The 15,802-nt window shown below is 39.7% G+C and overlaps 1 protein-coding gene across 2 annotated transcripts in view; it reads right to left on the bottom strand.

The window, feature by feature from the left end:
• Positions 1 to 728: 728 nt before the first annotated feature.
• The window catches only part of btbd11b (BTB (POZ) domain containing 11b), a 69,097-nt gene continuing 54,023 nt past the window's right edge, over positions 729 to 15,802 (bottom strand). Inside the window, exons 4-17 of one of the 2 annotated variants that reach the window (XM_051382238.1) lie at positions 12,549 to 12,701; positions 12,090 to 12,255; positions 11,228 to 11,317; positions 9,033 to 9,134; positions 7,574 to 7,667; positions 7,205 to 7,340; positions 5,602 to 5,822; positions 5,327 to 5,505; positions 3,610 to 3,715; positions 3,230 to 3,332; positions 2,699 to 2,780; positions 2,517 to 2,585; positions 2,213 to 2,326; positions 729 to 2,120 (exon numbers count right to left, since the gene is read on the bottom strand). In XM_051382238.1, the coding sequence (XP_051238198.1) occupies positions 1,911 to 2,120; positions 2,213 to 2,326; positions 2,517 to 2,585; positions 2,699 to 2,780; positions 3,230 to 3,332; positions 3,610 to 3,715; positions 5,327 to 5,505; positions 5,602 to 5,822; positions 7,205 to 7,340; positions 7,574 to 7,667; positions 9,033 to 9,134; positions 11,228 to 11,317; positions 12,090 to 12,255; positions 12,549 to 12,701 (1,825 nt within the window). In that variant the 3' untranslated portion in view covers positions 729 to 1,910. The remainder of the gene's footprint in view (positions 2,121 to 2,212; positions 2,327 to 2,516; positions 2,586 to 2,698; positions 2,781 to 3,229; positions 3,333 to 3,609; positions 3,716 to 5,326; positions 5,506 to 5,601; positions 5,823 to 7,204; positions 7,341 to 7,573; positions 7,668 to 9,032; positions 9,135 to 11,227; positions 11,318 to 12,089; positions 12,256 to 12,548; positions 12,702 to 15,802) is intronic. The other variant, XM_051382239.1, reaches the window with a different exon arrangement.

A 15,802-nucleotide genomic window follows, 5' to 3' on the forward strand; every position in this document is an offset into this window, starting at 1 on the left:
TGATGTGAAAAAATGACTCTAAAACTGTCAGATGATGAGAATTAGTTAGTTTCCAAAATCGCTTACTGCTCACTATAAAGGAAACTAGTCTAGTGAATGTCTATTGAGCAGTGGTGAATCAGTGAATGAATGAGTGACTTTAAACAAAACCAAAGTTAGCTTGCTGGGGCTAATTGGAAGTTTTGTTTCACATTAAGAAAAGAAGACATTAAATGAATGAATTGATAAATAAACTTTCAAAGATGACACAATTAAGAGGAAGACAAAAGCCATGCACTTTAAGATGAAGATAATTATTAAGATTGTGTCTAGGAAATTCTAAGTAGCATTAGAATGCCTACTCTATTGTTGTTATTTAGCTGCTTTAGCCATGTTAGAGGAGTTTACAGCAATATATTACAGTATTATGAATTATTAACATTATACACTGGTTGATGTAGTTTTATTACAACATTTTGTCAGTTTTGGAGTGCCATTGAAGGAACTTATTTAAAGGTTTTTCTTTTCTTTTTTTGTCATTGATTTTAGGCGATTTATTCAAGATGGAATTGGCTTGTGTGCAGTTGGGTGCCAAATTAAACCACCTTCCAGCTGAGATCTAACCTTTTGGCTACTGAGAACAAAATAACAGCCTTCAAAATTTTACATCAAACAGAATAATGGATGTCCCCTTGCGGTTGTTTTGGAGCCAGAGACTGCACCAGAAAAATCTAAGAGTGGATTCATAGTATTCTTTATATTAATCTTTATAGAGGAAAGATATATCAAGTCACACATATACAAGTCATGTGTTGTCAGCTGACAGCATCATGTTCCCGGTTCAGGACTACACAGGCCTTGAGCCTCTCACACACGAAATGACGACACCAATTGACTGTTACACATTTAGTGACCCATGCTGATGACGAAAATATTCTCTCCCAACTTTCAGTCGTACAAGTGTGAAAGCAGTTCCTCAATGCAGTCTTCAAACAGAAAAACCAAAAACACAGTCATCCTTCTGACATGCAACATTTAAACATAGATATTTAAAAGATGAGCTTTATGTTTTTACAGCGATATCCAACAATAAGACACATGAGAAAACATCTGCAGCTATATATACATTAACTTACATTATCAATAGCTCTGTTTTTATGAACAATATTTACACAGTAGTGGAGGAAGGAAAAGTCCTCTTTCCCATCCAGTTGCCCGGAGTCACATCATGAAACTTCCTCTTTTGCATCAGTCACATTACAGGTATCTTGTCAGTTGTTTGTCTTGTTTGGCTTTAAAGAGTAATCAGCACAGATAATTCTAAGAGAAAATATACAAATGAATTACTCTGTACAGGTCCACATGTTTAAGCAAATAATCACAACATGAGGCAGAAGTTCTTCCATGCAGCCAGGAAGAGATACACTGATGGCTTATCACATTACGCTGAGGTTGGTTATTGTCTCAACACACTGAGCCATGTATGCAGATGTTCTCACTGTTGCAGTTTTTTGCAACCCTTCCTCCGTAGTCCCACCCGATCCATTCAGTGCAACATGAAACACACAGAGTGTACTACTCAGAAATTCTTGCTGAATGAGGGACATTGTTACAGTAATGTAGCCTATGTTCTTGGCAAATTGTGGCATAATGCAACTATCTTATGACAGTCATTGTATGTTACTGTAATTCATCGTTGACAGATATCAACAAGGCAGACAGACAGACAGACTTGTAACCATCTGTGCTAAGATAAGAAGCATATTAGCAACGGATGAGCTTGACAGAGACAAAGATCTTAACTGGACAGTCCTTCAAGTCTTATTTTTCTCTTTCACTTGTAATGACCTGTTATTCAGATACATTGCAATACAGTGTAGTGTCTCTGGTGTGTCTCTGATAAATATTATCTGCTCAGAAAGGTCAGGAGATCAAACAATGGATCCCTTGGAGGAGGACAGATGGATGGACTGGATGCGAATGGCCAGAGTTTTCTCCAGGTCCTGCAGGATGTCACAGCCGGGGCTGTCTGGAGGCGCATCGTACAATAGCTGTTTGAATGGCTCCAACTCGATCAGGATTACCATGTTCTTTAGAAAGTAACCCTCTATATAGGACGCCAAGTCTGGAGCATCAAGAAACTGTGAAAAAAGGGGGAAAACATGGTTGTTTATCTGTGAATCTTAACACATTTTCAATAAATTAAAGATACATTTTCTGTCTATTTTTGCACCTTAGTGTGGTTGTAGATCTCCACACACGTTTCAGTGTTAATGTTCTTGGAGCAGATCATCTCACAGTGCCTCTGCAGAGCCTCCAACTGGAAGAACTTGGCTGCAGACAGAAGCTGGAAAATAAAATCAACTCAAATTAAAATTTAGAATCTGTTTTACATTTGATAATAAACATTACTGTAATATTTGAACAGTGCAATATCCATAGGTGACCTTGAGATTCTAAAGTGGTTCATACTACAGTATAAAGGTATGTTATAGTACATAACACAGCTGGCAGTGAAAGCTATAATATGGCCTAACCTCCATAATATCAGTGTTCCTGATGTGCAGCGCATCTGTCCCTCCAAAGTAGAGATACTGCATCACCAGCTGAAAGGAAGAAACACACATTGCACTGCTCTTATACAAAGATAAATACAGTATGAATTTCTGAAAGAAGGAATAGAAATGTGTGGTTCAAGTGTAATTCAAAAGTGGCTCACCTGAAAAATATGATATTTTACATTGCTGATTTCAATGCATGTGTTTTCACCACACGGCCTGTTTGCTAGAAGAGTTTTAAACCTTGAGAGAAATAAAGAGGCAGAGAGAGCACGAGAGAAATCACTAGAAAGAGGATTTTTCAGCATTTTATTAATGTTTTTACCACTGAATAGCATGTAGGGAAAGCACGATAAGCCTTGAATTATTTTACAGTAATGGGGTCGTTTTGAAATGAGTTTTCTCCGAGGAAGTTGTGTCAACAACACTTTTGATTGATGTGTCATTTCTATTCAGTCACTTTATGACAGGATTGATTGGTTATCATCAACATGACATGAGAGTGAAATGGAGGTCCTGTCAAGATCCCGGGGGCCAGGAAAAATGAATTTATGGATCAGCAGGAAGAACTGTACAGTACTGCCATCACATCTCAACAGCATATAACACAGTATGTTAAACATTTGGTCACTGTTGTATGAATTAATCTATCCTTTCATACTAAAATGTAATTGATGTTTAAATAAGTGTACCTGTTGGAAGCTGTGAAGAGTAGGACTTTGTGGGCGTAAAAAGGCTTCCCCTCCACCAAAAAGGTCACATCTGACATCTCCTTATTGTTCAGGAAGTGAGGATCTGAAAAAAACATGACCAGAAAAACTTGATGTTTTTCTGATTATCATAAAAAACTAAAAACAAATAGGATGTACAACTTAGCCTCACTAGCCATTCTAGATACATTTCTGCTATTTTTCTATTCTAATCTCTGAACACTAGATGGCGTTATGTGCACTTCTCATTTTCCTGCATTATGCATTCACTAGTAACAGCTGAAAATAAATCAAAACAGTCTTAATTCTGTATTTTTACATTGTTAAACAACAGATTTTACAGTTATAAGACAGGCCCCCACCCAGACGTGACGACTGCTTCCTCTTGATCTCTGCCAGTTTGGGGATAGGGTAAGGGCCATAACACTGGGTGAAGATTGCAGACAGCTGCTGGCTGATCACCTCATTCTGAAAAAAGCACAGAGTAACAAAACATCAGAGGGTGAGGAAAGCTGCTTGGGCGGGCAGTGCTCAGTCAACATCCCAGGAGTTGATGTTATGCAAGAACACAAGCACTTACTGTAATGATCCTCTCCTACACAAACATCCCCAACACAATTACCAGCACAGTGAGAGAGGTTCAACTGCAGCCTTCTATCATCCTATCATGTTCAGCATTCACTTTATTCAAGCAATTGCTCCAATAGACCGCATATTCATGGCTGTCTCACACCTTTGACAGGGGATCAGATGGAAATCAAGCTCATTTCTTACACCCTCTGTTCCTCAGAGATTACTATAATGGGGAACACGATGACAGGTTGAGCTGGAGTAGGAGTGTGAGAAACAGAAAGCCAGGAGAGTTAGGTCTCCTTACCCTTACACCTAACTTTTTCACTTGTCTGTGTGTGGTGCTAAAACTGGGGGAGAAGGAGGGGCAGTGCCATTCAGCTGCAGCAGTGGTGCGCAACACTACAAGCCCCATATGTGCAGTCAGGCTGCTTGCTCTTACTGAAGCATGACGCCAACAAACAGCTATTACATAACAGCCACCTATTCCACCAGGTACAAATATACATTTCACTAACTTCCCCCACAGATAGAACTGAACTGAAAGTAACTGGCCTCAGTTGAACTGAAATGAACTGAATTGTAGAGAACTGTATTTCACTAAAAGGCTGAATGAAGGTTTACGTGGGCCGAGGCAGCAGACTATCTAAAAGATGAATGGCCACTACCTTGATGTCTCTGGTCCTCACAGTGGAGCCGGGGTCCCTGAGCCCCTCATAGAGATGAGGAGATGAGGGTCACTGGCCCCACCATATATCAACCAAGACAGAGAATAGGACTGAAAATGCAGCAATCCACTAAAGGCTAGGATGGCCTGAGTGTACGAGTGTGTGTGTGTGTGTGTGTGTGTGTGTGTGTGTGTGTGTGTTTTGTGTGTGTGTGTATGTGTGAGTGTGTGTGTGTGTGTTTGCGTGAGAGAAGAAATACTGTGGGTATGGAATTGCACACGCATGCGAGTCTATGCAGGTTTGCTTGGCTGTTTCAATTTATGTGTGTGTGTGTTTGTGCATTGCAGTGTTTTTTTTTTCATATCAGCAATGACAGCAAAGCTCATCTCACCGGCAGGCCAATACTAAGCCCAAGACAAAGTAGACAAAACAAACAGAGGTGCTAGACAGGACAATGATGTGCTGGTTTAAATCTAATATGGCCTACCAAGGGGATCATGAGCTTAAGTAATGAGACAGGGCCCCGATCTAATGAGCAGCAACAGAGAGGAGTGGGGGAGCTTGTCATAAATCATTATCACTTTAAGTAATTGATATTGAGTAGGCCTCTGGGGCTGTGTCAGTCTTTGTGAAGCTGATGACCTGACTATGATAATCATATAAAAAAGATGAGCTCACAAAACAGAGCAGATATATTTGAAAGTAAAGAAAGACATTTTTAAAGACTGAAATCAGAATGTAGCTTTGGAGGAAGTTCTATTGATCCTACAACTATGATGCCATACAAGGCGAGTCAAACAACTGAAATCCAAAGTGACTTAACATGTGATGCAGACAGTACCTTGCTGGCTCTGAGGATCTGGAACATGAGAGGCAAGCCGTGCGTAATGAGCTCCTCAGTGTACTCCTCTTCCTCGATGCAGCTGAACTCTTTCAGGAGACCCTGGATCAGAGGCCGGCGGTGCTGATGGAAACATGTGCGCAGAGACTCGAGCCAAGTGTGCAAAGTCCATGGAACCCCTGGGAAATAGTTACATATGAAAACACACTTGAAACATATAAAATGGACACATGCACAAGGAAGGTACAAATGTGGCACACAGAATGTGAACAAACCGAGGCTCCGTATATCTATGGTGATGTCTACATGCCCATGTTCTGAACTGTGGTACATGGCTTCTTTCAGGGCTTTAAGTTTGGCCTTCCCAGTTCGGATCAGGTCAATCTGGGATGGACTTCTACCCTCCAGCTCCGAACCCTCTGCCAGAATCTCTTCCAGGGATAAGACGTCCCCTTTTCCTTTCTCTGTATGGGACAGCAGCTTACGAAATACATTTCTAGAATAACAGAAACACAAAAACAAAAAAGGAATTTAATTTGATTGGTCAGTACAGATTGTAAGACTCTATTTAATTGCTTTTTATTGCATGAGTTTGTGTTTCCTGTCCAATATTTTTGTATTGCATTTGTAATATAAACTACACAGTCACTGAGTGGTGGTCATTACAGATAAAGGGAAATCTGAAAAAAACTGTCTCACAGCTTGGATTGTTATTGCTGCATATAGCTCAGTTTTAATTAACAAGTAGGGTAAGACAAACAAATGCTCATTCATCACTCATAAATTATAGCTGCCCAACCCAATGTAGCTGGTGTGCCAAATACAGTTAGATGCACTTGTGCTGTGTACCAGGTTTGGTGAAAATTAGACAACAAACAAAAAAAAAAGAAACTCTGTAATGCTCTATTTTATTTCAGAATAAATTCCTCATTTGCAAAACATTCACTAAAAAGAGTTATGTAATCTCTTACTAATTATAGGAGAAACATAAATGGCACATTGGCACTCTTGCAATTAATTACTATTAATTAAAGTTTAGAGAGTCTTAGTAAGTGTACACACAGAGAAATAGGGATATCATTTCTGTATCTAAAGGTATAATTGTCAGAAAAGTACCCTGTAAGGTACAAAAAAGGTCCTTAAGGTGATAACTGTGGACCTAATTTCAAAGATACAAAATCACGGTTAAAAGAAAGGAGTACATAATTTTACATTTAACAAGCTTAAGGTTCAAGAAAATGTGACAGCAAATCAGTGATCACAAAATATTGATTTAAATAGAGAGTTGGGTTTATTGAAATAAAAGCAGCACTGGCATTTCGGGCAAGATGCCCTTCTTCAGCGCGTATTGACAAGTGTTGCAGAGGGAAATGCTTCCACTAGCCATTACCATTACTCCAAATTCAATTTAGCTTAATTATCACTGTTTCTAATACTCTGACTTGTTTTTTCTGTATTTATTTAACTTTATTTTATATTGTTGATTTCTTAGTGTGCACAGCAGGACAGCTGGAATGCAAAATGTAAAATGTATACAGGCAAGAGGAAATTAAGGCCCTGTGAAAAAAAGCATTAATAAAACCATAATACTTGAATTGGTAACATTGATAATAATTGGTAATTATATTTTATAAGTCTATATTTTCATTCATTTAAAATGGTTGTGCTGTATCAAGCAACATTGTGAAGAGGTACAGCAAAAAGACAAACAGGAATTTAGTCATGCAGAATAGTATAGTAAATGCTCTGTTGAGATTGTGCTTTTGCATGAACAAAATTGTATGCTAAATTCACCGTATGAGCAGAGTGTGCGTGTGTAATCTGTTTATTCAGTCGAAAGCATGTACTTGTGACTGAATATGTGTGTGTGTTACCTACCTGTGTCCGTGAGCTGCTGCCAGACTGTAGGAGTTCATGTCTCCCTGCGGCGCGGTGGAGATGCCATTACGGTACATGGTTCCCACCATGGGGTCCGCCCCCCGCTCCAGCAACAAACTCACCAGCTCAAAGTTACCTGTGCATGAAAAACGATTGACAGAGCTTATAATATGCATACGCGCACAGTAAGATTTAACAAGAATGAGACACAGGAAATGCAAACATTTGATCATTCTTCTGCATGCACGCCCCACGCTGACATTCAGGTGTTGTTATCAGCTGGTTAAAGAAGGCCAGCTGGTGTTGTCAGCATGCAACTGTACAGTTGGACAGGAGGAAGAGGATGGGAATCACACTGTGTCTCTGTACCTGCAGCAGCCGCCAGCTGCAGCGGGGTATCTGTGTAGTTCTCCATCCCGTCTTGTAAGGACCCTTCCACGTTGGCTTTGGCATCCAACAGCAGCTGCAGAGGTGGTCGGGTGGCGACATAGAGGGAGGTGATGGGAGAAAGAAAGGTTGACAGAGAGAGGAGGGTAAAAGATGGAGAGTCAGTTGGCTGCTGATAATGATTGAGAATGATTAGAAGTCAGTCTGGTAGCTTAGTATTCAGCTTCTCTCATCTGCTGACTGGTTTACATGTATAATAAATCTGTACAGGGAATAGTGGATAATTAATGTTTACGCTGCTAGTTTACAGCACTTCATGCTTCCATTATTTAAAGGAATAGTTCAACATTTTGGGAAAAACAGTAATTAGATTTCTTGCTAGTTAGATGAGAAGGCTGATATTACTCTCTTACATCTTATGTTATATAGCAGCCAGTTAGCTTTGCAAGAAATAGTCCAAACAGTCCAACCAAAACGTCTCATTTACATTTAGTTTTTTGTATGGATTAAACAAACAAGATATCATATGTTAATTAGTTACCTTTAGAAGTGCTGATTCTTTTAACTATTCTTTAAACTATTCTCTGTCAATACTTTTACATTTAAATGCAGCAGTAACAAAAAAGAGCCAAATTGTGGTAGCACTCTAAATATAATATAGTCTCACAGATCTGTTTTACTTTTTTTTATTGATTTGTTATTATTATTTTAACTGTATTTTGTTGCCTATTGTATACTTAAAGTTGTCCTTGTTCCAGTACATAGGCCTGCTCATACAACAGCTGAAAACGATGCTGCAGATTTATCTGGGGGAACAATATGTTGAATATGAGAATGATCCAAGTCTCTCATAACTTTATGTCATCTAATAAGATGAAAATTTATATCCCGGAAAATTGAATGTGAAATGATAATATACCTAATGACAATACACTTTACTCTGAATTTAATCTTTTTAAATAAATTCTTCCTTTTAACTGATGTCCTCAGATATCAGTTGTGTTGTCACATGGCTAAAAACATTTTCCATTCGAATTTAATGATTCAAAATCCAATGGACAGATCATTTAGAGGACAAACTGAATTAGGTAAATGAGTTCGATAACAATTAGACTGCTGTGTTTCCACTTTCGACTCGCTAAATGCAGACTGATCCATTAGCTCAAAAATGCAAATTGACAGGAAACCATGTTGTTCAGACTCAGTGACCGGGTAAATGCCCTCTATGAGATAAAAAGATCAAACTATACATCACAAAACAGCATCTCAATCATTTTGAAAAAGGAAAAATAAAAAAGAGAGACAGGAGAAAACTCGTGGTGGAGAACCACTATCATCATCACCACCAAGAAGCTTTGATGACAAAAATGACAATGATGACCAACCATGAGCTGAAGCACAACGAGAGGTCATGATGAGAGAATCACAGGTGAGAAAGTACCTGCACCACAGGCACATGTCCGTGTAACACAGCGAAAGTGAGGGGCGTCGCCTGCCGGGTTTCGGGAAAGACTGAGGGGTGCTTGTGAACTGAGTTTGGCACCTGGGGAAGGGATACAGGTGGGTGGGTTGGGTGGGTAGGAGGGAGAAAGGTGAGGGAGAGAGATACGAAGCCATTAAAACTACTACATGGCCTACGGAGCACAAGACAAGCAACTGCGGGGAGGAGAATGGGGACAGGAAGCTCTACAGGAGAAACTAGAGTAATTAACTAGAAACCCTAGGGCTGCAGAGGACATCCTGTCACTGTGTTCGCTGTCTAATGAACACCATGGATTGATCTGTCTAGTTAGTCCTCTGATCTTTCCACCCTCCACTGCGCGTTTTTTTGACAGGGCTCTGACCCGGCCTCTTTAAGGCTCATCTCTCTGGTCAGGCAGCAATGAAAACCTATACTACTTCCCAAATGAAAGCGTGACATACATGACACACACATGAGACACATTGTCACATGAACAAAGCACAAAGGCACCTATCTTCCTTGTGCATTAATGTTTGTTAATGAGCAATACACTGAGTGTGTATTTTGTGTTCTTTAAGGTTTGTTGTAGCTACATTGTCAACGGAAATAAAAGCTGGTCAGGGTCTTTCTCTATAACAACTGTATTTGTTTAGTAGTTTTTGGCAGACGGACACCTGATTTTCTGTTGGGGCAACCATATCTAATAATTGCCATGAACAAAAGGGAAGACAATTTTTTTATTGCACACATCCATTACTATAAGGAACAGAAGCTACACTGTAGTCACTCCAAATAATGTAAGCTGGTTTTACCTAACATGTTAAGTCCCCTATAAGTACATTGCTCTGTAAATGGTTGAGCCTAACATCCTAAAACTGCATGGCAGTACACCAGCATTGGTGAATTTTCTTGTCAGCATTCTGGGAACTTACTTAGTTATCTTACCTAACGTCTGTACTGTGGCAATTTTGGTAGCATATCATTACTGTGACATCCATTATATTGCAATTGCTGTAGAGGTTTCTGCAGCATATTGTTGTTAACACCATCTCCCAGTACAGTACTGTAGGTTCCCAGTATTTACAGACATACTCAGAGTATAAGTTATTTCTCTTGTTCTCTCGAAGGCCCAGTTTACTCCCTTATTCCACATAGTCATTGTTTTCTTTCACTGTTCGTACATTTAAGTACCAGTCGGAACTGGTAAGTATCTTATTGGTACCTGAGGCTGCTCAGCTGGTGAAAGAAACATGTTTGCACACATCAGAGGCAAACAACATTTGTCTTTAACTGTTCAAATGTTCACCAGGTTCAAAACCAAAATGCATAAGATGAATCTGAAAGTGGGTCTTTATATTTTAGTCGACAGTGCTTTGTGCTTTGTCCAGGGGTGATGAACGCAGCGGACTGCAAATCAACTCTGACACAATGGCTGATGGGACATGTTGCTGAGGTGACTAATGAAGACCATGAGGATCATGAGATCATGAGGCCTTAACTGAACAACCTCTCTGAAGTCTGCACAGTGTCAAAGCATGCCATCTCGATTCTCTGCACACTGTGAGGAATTCAGGTTGCTTAAAGTCAGGCGATATTTATCACTTCTTTCCCTGACAGGGAAAAAAAATGACTCAGCAACAAACCTCTGCGTCATGTTTTATGCTCTAAATACTCAAATGCAGTTTCATTTCACATAAACTTTCAATCTGATTGTACACTGCTACAGTCAGTCAGTGCCTCATGATCTTCAGCTCTTATACATTTAGCACAATGACATGTCGGACAGCACAAAGAAAAGGGAGATGAGGGACAACATGATTGGTTTTCTCCAATTCAATATCACACATAGTTTTCAATACTTACAGTAGAAACAGTGTTGAATTACTTTGGGACTACCAGAATACAAAGGTCCTCTCGATACCTCTCACCTGTCTTAAAAAACACTCCACCTTGATATATACAATGCTGATACTTCAAACTAGAAAGTCATTTAAAAAACACTGGGTAGATCAGTTTCTTATTTTAAAAAGTTATTTATATTTATCTGAGGAGGGCTATGTGTACTCCATTTTATCTGTGTTATTTGAATCTTTCCTTCATGTGACTTTCATTTGACTTCTTTCGGCTTTTTTATGTTAAACCAGAATAGCAGTAAAAACTTCATCAGCACTGACCTCGCTGTTAATATCAGCCCCCGCATCCAGCAGCATCTGCACCATGGCCTCGTCTCCGCGGACACAAGCGTACATCAGCGGGGTCATCCCCTACACAAGCACAGGTACAGAGAACAAGGGCAATCGCAGAAGTTAAAGATACACTACACTGAAATGGCCTCATCAAATCCCAAATCTTCTTCCCTGCTTCCTGTTTTGAAACACAACATTTCCTGATTTTTATATTTGAAATCGAGCATTTTATCTTATTGCGGAAGTGCCATGTCACCCATTTGACAGTTTAACTTAAACCATTTTTTTTTACAATATACTGCAGAACAAGGTTGAACTTTTGATCTGCTATAAACTTGTATCCTTGACAGTTACACTCCTGGCACCTCAAGTCAGATGAGAGTAATATTCTATTATTGATCGTTTTGAAGGATACCATATGAATCAAACCTTACCCTCTGAGCCATCAGGGACTTCAGCAGACCTTGTCTGACAGAAACATACAGTACTAGACTGTTTGAAAGTTTCTGCTTAGGTCAGCCCCAAACTAAATGTTGATTTTGCCGTGGGAAATCATTAGCTACACTTGCAGTGTTCCCCTGATGATTTACTATAGTGGAGGTGGTAGTCGTGATATAATGCAGAGCACCTTGGCAGGAAAGCTGCAGGAAAAATATATGTCAGAATAAGCTTTAATATTCATGACTGCTTCTCTGCTCACAAGTCTGCACGCTGCTCAAAGGTGAAGGAGCCACAGTTTACCAAGCAAACAAAGATTTTCTGTTCCACAGGCTGTACTGATTGTGCGTGTGTGTATCAGTGTAAATGTTTCTGCATATGCATTATTTAATGTGCTGACTGTGTCTCTAACCTGCTCACTCATGCTGTTGATACCATCGGGCCCCAGCAGGTTGACAGCCTGCTTCACCAGGTCTGTTCGTCCACAACTGAGCATACGGAAGCCCAGGTCCTGCAGGAACTTTGCTTCAGTAGAGGCAGCATCCAGTTTCCTCGAGGCACAGAAGCAGTCATCCGTTCTGAAGGGTAAAGCACACAGAGTGATTCACAGTGCATGCAAGAACGTTTGGACCGTTTGCAATGTGCCATATTTTCCCTGAACACCTGACAAGCTTTATTTTTCAACAGCACATGAGTGGAATGGATGAGTTCATGGGAAAAACGCATATATTTTCTTGCTCATATCACTGATGTGCAAGTGTGTTTGCAAGTTCACACATGTGCCTGCTGGTGTTTTTTCATTTGCAGATGAAGGGGTTGAATGCACACACACTCTGCAGCCTAACGGCGAGTACACTGCTTACAGCCATACCGGAGCTGACGGGGCTCGCAGTCCACTCCAGGCAGCAGCAGTCTGGCAGCCTGCCGCACATCATCGCTGTCCACAGAGAAGCTGCGTCTGTGTTCGGCGTGAACCACAGACACGCGCACCCACTCCATCAGAGGCGGCAGCACCATGAACGGCCTGTAGGAGGAGATAGAGGCACATGCTGTGGCCACCAGAGACTCATGCTGAACTTCAGTCATACTCAGTAGTACTTAGTGTGCGCAAGCACTTGCAAGGAAAATCCACCTAATACAGAATTTGCATATGTTATTTTGAAGATCTTGCCCAGTATAGCAGATGCTTGAGAACAGGATGAACTCCGTCTAGAAGATGGAATCAAAGACCTAAAACTAGTATGTCACTGAGACATAACTTTGATGCGAGAACATTTAAACTGAAACAAGATCATAGCATAGATTATAGACCCTACATCATAGCACTAAAACAAGCAAATTCTGTTTGAAATATGTTCAGAGTCTGTCAGCTATGAAAGTTTGTATCCGCTATGTCTTAAGCCTCAGCTGGTTACACTGAATAAGCCTCTATAATGTGCTATAAAACCAGACACCATGCATTGGAACATGTGCGTAATGCATTATAGTTTCTATATGCCTTAAAATGCATTGTGATGCTAAAAAAGTCATAAGACATTACATACATCAGCATAGTACTTTAAAGTGAAAACACTGCAATTGCTCTACTTCTAATCTATTTTGCATGACGTTATTTTATAATAAATGAAGAATGTGATTATTGCATGCTAACATATAGTATTCATGATAGCTCACTATCTGTTTAAGCTAACCTAAGGGTTTATTTGCATTTTTCAAACCTACTGTACTGTAGAGCATAGACAGGGGCAGGAAATCATACAGTTGATCCAGACACGAGAACTAACGGTGAACAGCTTGAGAGAGAAAATTGAATGTGTGGTTGCAGGGAGACAACACAACCACAGTCTCATAGAAAGAAAATCCCAAAGTACGAACTCCGGCTCTGCAGGACCAACAGCCCTGATGTTCTCGGATGTAAATATGGAGTCTAAATGAATTAAATAACTTGTCTTCCTGGCCGCCTGTCTACCGCTTTCCTCCACTCATCTATGTCATTGTTTACTGCAGCCACATGATGAAATCCATATGCATAAAGATAATTATGCATGATGTCACATTTTGACCTTTGTTACTGTACTCATGAATACATTATGAAAAACACAACCACACTCTCCATATTGTATGGCTGCAGAAAGGACCGTGTTGTTCATCAGACTTTGTTGAGTTATGATGAGACAAGTAATGCTGGTGTATTATAATGCATTACACATGTGTATATCCAGGTATAAAATAATTCAAGATATGGGCTTTTTTTTTTTTTTTTAGGTCCAACATGTAACATTTAGGAAGTCCGTAAAGAAAGTTTGAATGATTAGTTATCAATTTTTAAACAAATCCATTTAACTAACATGTGTCAAATCAGACAATTTAATATTTATTTTATAGTACGTATCTTTTTAATTATATAAAACAGTATGATGATCATAGAGAAAAAAAAAGATGTTGATTCTCAATACAGTTTGTTTGAATGCTGCTGAAGAAATAAGCTCATCATGTGTTTTGTATGAGCTGTCACATATCTATGCTGTGTGTATTTAATGAAATTTGATCTAGTCCCCTGGGATTTACTGTTCAATACATCACTTTACAAAGGATGTCTTAACGCCTGGACTGTCCTTGACACTCGGCCCACATCTGTCACTCATTGTTAATTAGTCTCAATCAATGCTACTCTGAGTTGTTGCAAGGATCTTTTAATAATAGTTTGATCTTCTGAGAAATGCAAACCCTTATTCACTTCAAAGGAGCCTCACCTACAGCCACATGACGTCACTGGTTCGACAGACTTCATTAAAGTAGCACACAACACCTAATCAATAGGCAAGGAACGTATAATAGCAATATGTTCCCTCAAAAGCCCAACGGAAACACTAGTTCACAAGAAGTTCAAGGTCTTGCTGTTTCCAAGCAAACCGCTTTCAAGAATCGCAATAAAGCTGAGACCTTCCTGAGGTGGTTGTTGCAATCTCAAGGCTTTCCCTAATTTGGGCTCTGGCTTGAATACGTCTAAAGAAAACATACATAAATGTAATTTTTATAAAAAAATGGTGATTAGAGCTAAAGCAGGCATGAGTTGGACGCCTGGGACACACATTAGCTGATAACTTGCTCCACTGCAGGCGATAAAGTCTGGAGCCCCAGAGGAGGACTGCTCAGGCTCAACTGTCAGCATTGTTTCCCACCTCTGCCGCAAGCTGACAGGGGTTTCCACCAAACTGTAGGAAATACAGAACATGTCGAGGTATAAATGCTACAGTGGAATATGATGGCTGAAAAAAGAAATAGCTCATAAACTCAGCAGCAGCATTTCATGAGTAAAAACAGCAAGGATTGTGAAGGCTGTTCTGTTCTTTCCTGACTTGTGGGAAAACTATGAAGTGCCCAAAAGCTACATGATGAAGGATCAAGGGAATTAACACCATGGAAACATTGCCTAATCCTTATGTCATTCACGCATAAGTCACCAACACAGTCCTACAGCTGCCGGCTGATAATGTTCCTCTATGTCAGTGGCAGTAATTGTAAATACTAACTGAGCACATGTCCGCACACGCCTGCTTCCACAGCTCCTTCCTGGCCTGTTCAGGTCACCCAGAGGGCTCACTCAAGTAGCCAATAAGTTAACAATTCGCTTATATAAAACTGTACTTTCCTTCCAGAGGAAAACATCTGGTGTGCCATTTCGGGCAGGAGTGTAAAAAGCGGATAACTAAAGGGAGTTTCCACTTTTTCTCACGATGGTCTCTTGGTGTTCTTTTACTATCGCCCCAGTGAACATTAAAGGTGCAATATTTTTACTGTCCTGCAGTACAAAATGAGGTGAAGGGGTCTGATGGATTAATCAATACCAGACAATTATATCACTATACTCTATCATTCTGCTTTAAAAAAAACCTCACTGTATAAAAATGTAATTTTTCACAGCTCAAATATGATGGGAGGTGCAAATAAACATCTAGACAACTTTATTTCTCTACAAAATACAGCTTATAAATGTTTTATATTTCTACTGTATTGTACATTGTGCTATTGATTCTTCATTAGATGTTCCTGTTACATCTTTTCTCTTGCTTGATTCTCGCTCTATTGTCAAAATGTAAGTTTTTATATTTCTATCAATTATTG

This window comes from Dicentrarchus labrax, unplaced genomic scaffold (assembly GCF_905237075.1).
Source record: "Dicentrarchus labrax unplaced genomic scaffold, dlabrax2021, whole genome shotgun sequence".
Taxonomy (NCBI): Eukaryota; Metazoa; Chordata; class Actinopteri; family Moronidae; genus Dicentrarchus; species Dicentrarchus labrax.